The 9,167-nt window shown below is 32.6% G+C and overlaps 1 protein-coding gene across 1 annotated transcript in view; it reads right to left on the minus strand.

Moving 5' to 3' along the window:
- Nucleotides 1-8,941, minus strand: part of LOC137659989 (WD repeat-containing protein 87-like) — a 15,456-nt gene extending 6,515 nt beyond the window's left edge. Inside the window, exons 1-2 of the mRNA XM_068394726.1 lie at nucleotides 7,025-8,941; nucleotides 6,589-6,713 (exon numbers count right to left, since the gene is read on the minus strand). Of these exons, the coding sequence (XP_068250827.1) occupies nucleotides 6,589-6,713; nucleotides 7,025-8,941 (2,042 nt within the window). The remainder of the gene's footprint in view (nucleotides 1-6,588; nucleotides 6,714-7,024) is intronic.
- Between the last annotated feature and the right edge of the window lie 226 nt (nucleotides 8,942-9,167).

Below are 9,167 nucleotides of genomic sequence, written 5' to 3' on the forward strand. Positions count from 1 at the left end.
TTCAATGATAATTACATATCTGGTTTCTAAGAATTACATATGTGGTTTCTGAAAATTGCATATCTGGTTTCTAAGGTTTGCATATCTGGTTTCTGATAATTGCATGTCTGGTTTCTAAGGTTTGCATATCTGGTTTCTGATAATTGCATGTCTGGTTTCTAAGGTTTGCATATCTGGTTTTTAAGAATTGCATATCTGGTTCTAAGGTTTGCATATCTGGTTTCTGATAATTGCATGTCTGGTTTCTAAGGTTTGCATATCTGGTTTTTAAGAATTACATATCTGGTTTCTAAGGTCTGCATATCTGGTTTATAAGATTTGCATATCTGGTTTCTAAGGTTTGCACATTGGTTTTTAAGAATTGCATATCTGGTTTCAAAGGTATGCACATCTGGTTTTTAAGAATTGCATATCTGGTTTCTAAGGTTTGCATATCTGGTTTATAAGGTGTGCATATCTGGTTTTTAAGAATTGCATATCTGGTTTCTAAGAATTGCATATCTGTTTTTAAGGGTTGCATATATGGTTTCTAAGAATTACATATCTGTTTTTAAGAATGCCATATCTGGTTTCTAAGAATTGCATATCTGTTTTTAAGGGTTGCATATCTGGTTTCTAAGAATTGCATATCTGTTTTTAAGAATGGCATATCTGGTTTCTAAGAATTGCCTATCTGTTTTTAAGGGTTGCATATCTGGTTTCTAAGAATTACATATCTGCTTTTAAGAATGGCATATCTGGTTTCTAAGAATTGCATATCTGTTTTTAAGGGTTGCATATCTGTTTTATAAGAATTGCATATCTGGTTTGTGAGGGTTGTATTTCTGGTTTTATGGGTTTCATGCGTATTTTGAATTACATTTCTGGTTTGGAAAGTTATATATCTTCTTTTTATGGGTTGCATATCTGGTTTTTAAGGTTTGCATATCGGTTTTTAAGGATTGCATATCTGATTTTTAAGAATTGCATATCTGGTTTGTAAGGGTTGATTTTATGGTTATATGGGTTACATGTCTGTTTTGAATTACATTTCTGGTTTGGAAAGTTACATATCTTCTTTTTATGGGTTGCATATCTGGTTTTTAAGGTTTGCATATTTGTTTTTAAGGATTGCATATCTGATTTTTAAGAATTTTCTGGTTTTATGGGTTACATGTCGGTTTTGAATTACATTTCTGGTTTGGAAAGTTGTGTATCTTTTTATGGGTTACATATCTGGTTTTTAAGAATGGTATATCTGGTTTCCAAGGGTTGCTTATCTTTTTTTTTTAAGGGTTACATGTCTTTTATAAAGGTTACATATCAGATTTTGAAGTGTTACATATCGGATTTTTAAGGGTTACATATATGCTTTTATAAGGGTTACATACCAGGTTTTTTATGAGTTACACCAGATTTTTATAGGCAAACTGTCCGTGATAGTTTTGGTCTCTGCTGCCTATTTTTTGGCTGTATTTATTCATACCATTTTGAGTCATGGAAGAAGACACACCCGAAATATTAGTTCTGGAGATATCTCTTGTACTAAATATGAGCCAAGGTTTAAGTTTTATCACGATAGGAGGCTTAGCATTGAATCCTGATTATATTAATATATTACAGTTATCATTCTCGCTTCCTTAATTTCCTTCATACTGCATCAGAGTTTCTGTGGATAACAATGAAATCTTAAACAGTTATTGCTTTTACATTTAATATCTTGAAGAAAAAATATTGATCTCATTAATATTCCTCTCAGAGTATTCGAACGACGATTGACGTGCGTTGTAAATATATTCTAATTTCTCTTAACATTCCTACTACCTTGGCACGTACTAACAAGGAGAGGTTGTGGGGAGGAGAGAGAGAGAGGGGGGGGAGAGGGGGGATTTTAATGTGACAACGACCGCTTAGGACCAATGAAAGTGACCAAAAATAAAAATCTTGAAAGTATAAGCATATTAATATCATTTTTTTTTCTCAACGTTCTTTAGCTAATGCAGACCGTCACACATTACTAACAATTAGGCTTAATTAAAAAGAAAAAAAAAACGAAGAGAAAAGTTGAAATTTTATTCATATTTATCTTTGCATCTTTATTATACGGCCAAGATGTTTAGGTCACACGTTCTGCTATATTGCTTGCGAGAGGAGCTTTGGCCCTCACATATTTGGCATAAATTTGAAGACGGAGTTCCTTTCACTTAGTCAGCATTTTTAAAATCTTTTTGTATCTTTAGATTGTATCTGCAATCGTACGTTATCAATATTTGCGTAATGGATAGCTCACGTTGTTTGTGGTGTGCGTGCAACCAAGCGCGCGTCCGTGCATGTGTAATGAAATCTAATACTTAATAAAAACGATTTGTCTCAGATTTAGTAATCTATTTAGAATATTACGTTTTATACCTCAAATATATATGGAAAATTCTTATGTTTATGATTGTCTTTATCTATTCGCGTCTTAATACTTTTATTTTACACGCATATTTGTTGGAGGTCTAATACATACTTGTTTTAACCCAAAATAGAGAATTAAACAAAAGACAAGGCAAGAGAAAGGGGTGTAACTCTATTAAAATGATAGTCCCGCCTCGTAAAAAATAGAAGGCTATTGGAACAGATTGTATAGTTCCCAAGCTTTACTGTAAAGCGAACAGAAAAATCACCAAATAAAACGGACCTCGGATTATTTTGCCTCTAAATACCTATTGAAAATTACAGGTACGAAAATTCAAAATAGTAGTTTATGACGTCAATTATAGAATATAGTTTACAGATACTTACGGTTCTAAACAAAAATGCCTTATATATATATATATATATATATATATATATATATATATATATATATATATATATATATATATATATATATATATATATGTGTGTGTGTGTGTGTGTGTGAATATATATATATATATATATATATATATATATATATATATATATATATATATATATATGTATATATATGTATGTATATATATGTATATATATACATATATATATATATATATATATATATATATATATATATATGTGTATATATATACATATATATACATACATATATATACATATATATATATAATATATATATATATATATATATATATATACAAATAAATGAATAAATAAATAAATAAATTAAAAATCCGTAAGAGAGCTGCAGCATTAACCTATCTGTGATCTTATCTGAAGCCTTATGAGAGGTAATACCATCATAACATTTTAATGTGTAGGGATGAGAAATACACCCAGCAAGGGGTTTTTCCTAGTTAAACCATATCACCGATTGGCCTACCCGGCCCACAGCGCTGGGTCATATGCTCCAGTAAATCCTGTTAGCGGTCAATGAAGATTTTATTGAATACATCATCCATTTATCTTTGTTTTAAGTTATTACTATCAAAGCACCATAGCCTTAAAACCAGGTATATATATATATATATATATATATATATATATATATATATATATATATATATATATATATATATATATATATATATATATATATAATATAATGTATATATTTATATCGATGTGTTCTGAAAATGTTTAACTTATTGATATATTTGTTTGATGGTTCATTCTTATACCTTAGATATTCAGTTCAGATTGATTAATTCTTATTGTCAGCTTTGTTTGAAATACTTTGCTTAAACTTCAGTGTGTTGACGAATCTTGAACTCAAGACAATCCAGGCTACAGTTCTCTCTCTCTCTCTCTCTCTCTCTCTCTCTCTCTCTCTCTCTCTCTCTCTCTCTCTCTCGCTCTCTCTCTCTCTCTCTCTCTCTCTCTCTCTCTCTCTCTCTCTCTCTCTCTCTCTCTCTCCCTCTCTCTCTTAATACTATGCGTAGGGGGTAAATGGCTATTTAATGTTCCTCCTCCTCTCAATACTTGTCATTATAAGGCCTTTAATCTACTTGTGCTGGATGTTTACTGTTTATATTTATGGCCATCATTACCGTTTTAATTAAGCAAATCAATATCACTAATCTAATATATTTTCATATATCATGTCCTTTTGACTGTTAAGACATTCAGGAATTGATCACTCTTCAGAATGAAGTGGGAAATTGATTAAGGTTCGTTTCAAAGAGTCTTACATTTTTTTTTATATTGTGCATATCATGCTTTTACGGGATTTGCATTTGGAGCCGTGGGAAATATTGATGCGGAGGTATTTCGAGAGAAGATCTGCACGAGATAGTGTAACGAATCATTCTCGACGAGAGTAATTTGTATTTGTGTACGTGACTCGGCACATTAGAGAGCAAAAGGCATTTTCCACCTATTGATTTTCATGAAACTTTTTGTTTTATAGGATTTATCATCCTCTTTTGTTGAGAGAGAGAGAGAGAGAGAGAGAGAGAGAGAGAGAGAGAGAGAGAGAGAGAGAGAGAGAGAATTTCTAATTTTATTCAGGCTAATATTTAATATATTTATTAAGGTAACATAGAAGCTGCCGTCATCGCTAGTGAATGTCGTAGTTCCTTAGAGGCTGTGTCAATTTTTGTATTATACATAATGTCTTCGAGTAATTTGTTTTTCATTATTGTTTACACGTTCTACATTTAAGGGATGCATTAACGTACCTTTTAACTACATTGCCATATTTGGAAGGTACTTAAGCATACTTCGAGATACTTTACCATACTTTGCAGATACTTTACCGTACTTAGTAGCTACTTTACCATACTTCGAGATACTTTACCGTACTTAGTAGCTACTTACCATACTTGGCAGATACTTTACTGTACTTCCAAGCTACTTTACCATACTTTGCAGATTCTTTACCGTACTTCGAAGCTACTTTACCATACTTTAAGATACTTTATCGTACTCCAAAACTACCTGTCCATACTTCGAGAGACGTACTTCGAAACTACTTCACCATACTTTACCATACTTCGAAGCTACTTTACCATACTTTGCAGGTACTTTACCGTACTTCGAAAATACTTTACCATACTTAGAGATACTTTACCATACTTTGCAGATTCTTTACTAAATTTCGAAGCTACTTTTCCATACTTAGAGATACTTTACCATTCTTCGAAGTTACTTTACCATACTTCGAGATATTTTACCATACTTCGAAGCTACTTCACCATACTTTGCAGATTCTTTACTAAATTTCGAAGCTACTTTTCCATACTTCGAGATACTTTACCATACTTCGAAGCTACTACACCATACTTTACCATACTTCGAAGCTATTTCACCATATTTTACCATACTTTGAAGCTACTTTACCATACTTTGAGATACTTTACCATACTTCGAAGCTACTTTACCATACTTCGAAGCTACTTTACCATATTTTACCATACTTTGAGATACTTTACCATACTTTGAGATACTTTACCATACTTGGAGATACTTTACTATACTTCGAAACTACTTCACCATACTTTACCATACTTCAAGATACTTTACCATACTTCGAGATACTTTACCGTACTTCAAAAATACTTTACCATACTTCTAAGCTACTTTACCATACTTCGCAGGTACATTACCGTACTTCGAAAATACTTTACCATACTTCGAGATACTTTACCATGCTTTGAAGCTACTTCACCATATTTCATAGATTCTTTACTGTACATAGAAGGTACTTTACCATACGTCGCAGATTCTGTATTCTTTATTGGACTTGGAAGCTTCTTTACCATACTTCGAGACTACTTTACCATACTTCGAGACTACTTTACCATACTTTGACACTACTTTACCATACTTCGAGATACTTTACCATACTTCGAGATACTTTACCAGACTTTGAAACTACTTTACCATACTTCGAGATACTTTACCATACTTTGAAACTACTTTACCATACTTCGAGATACTTTACCATACTTCGAGATACTTTACCATTCTTCGAGATACTTTACCATACTTCGAGATACTTTACCAGACTTTGAAACTACTTTACCATACTTCGAGATACTTTACCATACTTTGAAACTACTTTACCATACTTCGAGATACTTTACCATACTTCGAGATACTTTACCATACTTTGAAACTACTTTACCATTCTTCGAGATACTTTACCATACTTCGAGATACTTTACCATACTTCGAAATTACTTTTCCATACTTTGAGATACTTTACCATACTTCGAGATACTTTATCATATTTCGAAACTACTTTACCATACTTTGCAAATTCTTTACTGTACTTGAAAGCTACTTTACCATAGTTCAAGATACCTTATCGTACTTCAAAACTACTTTACCATACTTCAAGATACTTTACCGTACTTCGAAGTTACTTTACCATACTTCGAGATACTTTACCATACTTCGCAGAAGGTACTTTACTGTACTTCGTAGATTCTTTACTGTACTTGGAAGTCACTTTACCTTATCTCGAGATACTTTACCATATTTCGAAGCTACTTTACAGTACTTTGCAGATACTTTACCGTACTTCAAATGTAGTTTACCATACTTTGCAGGTACTTTATTGTACTTCAAATGTACTTTATCATACTTCGCAAATACTTTACCGTACTTTAAATCTACTTTACCATACTTCACAAATACTTTACCGTACTTTAAATCTACTTTAAATCTACTTTACCATACTTCGCAAATACTTTGCCGTACTTCAAATCTACTTTACCATACTTCGCAAATACTTTACCGTACTTCAAATCTACTTTACCATACTTCGCAAATACTTTGCCGTACTTCAAATCTACTTTACCATACTTCGCAAATACTTTACCGTACTTTAAATCTACTTTACCCTACTTCGAAGCTACTTTACCATATTTCGAAGCTACTTTTATCATATTTCGAAGCTACTTTGCCATACTTCGCAGATACTTTACCGTACTTCAAATCTACTTTACCATACTTCACAGATACTTTATTGCACTTCAAATCTACTTTACCATACTTTGAGATACTTTACCATACTTCGAAGCTACTTTACAATACTTCGCAGATACTTTACCGTACTTCAAATCTACTTTACCATACTTCACAGATACTTTATTGCACTTCAAATCTACTTTACCATACTTTGAGATACTTTACCATACTTCGAAGCCACTTTACAATACTTCGCAGATACTTTACCGTACTTCAAAACTACTTTACAATACTTCGCAGATACTTTACCGTACTTCAAAGCTACTTTACAATACTTCGCAGATACTTTACTGTACTTGAAAGCTACTTTAGCATACTTCGCAGATACTTTACCGTACTTCAAAGCTACTTTACAATACTTCGCAGATACCTTACTGTACTTCAAAGCTACTTTACTGTACTTCAAAGCTACTTTACAATACTTCGCAGATACTTTACTGTACTTCAAGGCTACTTTACTGTACTTCAAAGCTACTTTACAATACTTCACAGATACTTTACCGTACATCAAAACTACTTTAGCATACTTCGCAGATACTTTACCGTACTTCAAAGCTACTTTACAATACTTCGCAGATACTTTACCGTACTTCAAAGCTACTTTACTGTACTTCAAAGCTACTTTACAATACTTCGCAGATACTTTACCGTACTTCAAAGCTACTTTACAATACTTCGCAGATACTTTACCGTACTTCAAAGCTACTTTACAATACTTCGCAGATACTTTACTGTACTTCAAAGCTACTTTACTGTACTTCAAAGCTACTTTACAATACTTCGCAGATACTTTACTGTACTTCAAAGCTACTTTACTGTACTTCAAAGCTACTTTACAATACTTCGCAGATACTTTACTGTACTTCAAAGCTACTTTAGCATACTTCGCAGATACTTTACCGTACTTCAAAGCTACTTTACAATATTTCGCAGATACTTTACTGCACTTCAAAACTACTTTACTGTACTTCAAAGCTACTTTACAATACTTCGCAGATACTTTACTGTACTTCAAAGCTACTTTACTGTACTTCAAAGCTACTTTACAATACTTCGCAGATACTTTACAGTACTTCAAAGCTACTTTAGCATACTTCGCAGATACTTTACCGTACTTCAAAGCTACTTTACAATACTTCGCAGATACTTTACCGTACTTCAAAGCTACTTTACAATACTTCGCAGATACTTTACTGTACTTCAAAGCTACTTTACTGTACTTCAAAGCTACTTTACAATACTTCGCAGATACTTTACTGTACTTCAAAGCTACTTTAACATACTTTGCAGATACTTTACCGTACATCAAAAGTACTTTAGCATACTTCGCAGATACTTTATCGTACTTCAAAGTTACTTTACAATACTTCGCAGATACTTTACTGTACTTCAAAGCTACTTTACTGTACTTCAAAGCTACTTTACAATACTTCGCAGATACTTTACTGCACTTCAAAACTACTTTACTGTACTTCAAAGCTACTTTACAATACTTCGCAGATACTTTACTGTACTTCAAAGCTACTTTAGCATACTTCGCAGATACTTTACCGTACTTCAAAGCTACTTTACAATACTTCGCAGATACTTTACTGCACTTCAAAACTACTTTACTGTACTTCAAAGCTACTTTACAATACTTCGCAGATACTTTACTGTACTTCAAAGCTACTTTACAATACTTCGCAGATACTTTACTGTACTTCAAAGCTACTTTAACATACTTTGCAGATACTTTACCGTACATCAAAAGTACTTTAGCATACTTCGCAGATACTTTATCGTACTTCAAAGCTACTTTACAATACTTCGCAGATACTTTACTGTACTTCAAAGCTACTTTATTGTACTTCAAAGCTACTTTAACATACTTTGCAGATACTTTACCGTACATCAAAAGTACTTTAGCATACTTCGCAGATACTTTATCGTACTTCAAAGCTACTTTACAATACTTCGCAGATGCTTTACTGTACTTCAAAGCTACTTTAGCATACTTACCAGATACTTTACCGTGCATCAAAACTACTTTAGCATACTTTGCAGATACTTTACCGTACATCAAAAGTACTTTAGCATACTTTGCAGATACTTTACCGTACTTCACCGTACTTCAAATCTACTTTACCATACTTTGCAGATACTTTACCGTGCATCAAAACTACTTTAGCATACTTTGCAGATACTTTACCGTGCATCAAGACTACTTTAGCATACTTTGCAAATACTTTACCGTGCATCAAAACTACTTTAGCATACTTTGCAGATACTTTACCGTGCATCAAAAC

Source organism: Palaemon carinicauda, chromosome 20, assembly GCF_036898095.1.
Source record: "Palaemon carinicauda isolate YSFRI2023 chromosome 20, ASM3689809v2, whole genome shotgun sequence".
NCBI lineage: Eukaryota > Metazoa > Arthropoda > Malacostraca > Decapoda > Palaemonidae > Palaemon > Palaemon carinicauda.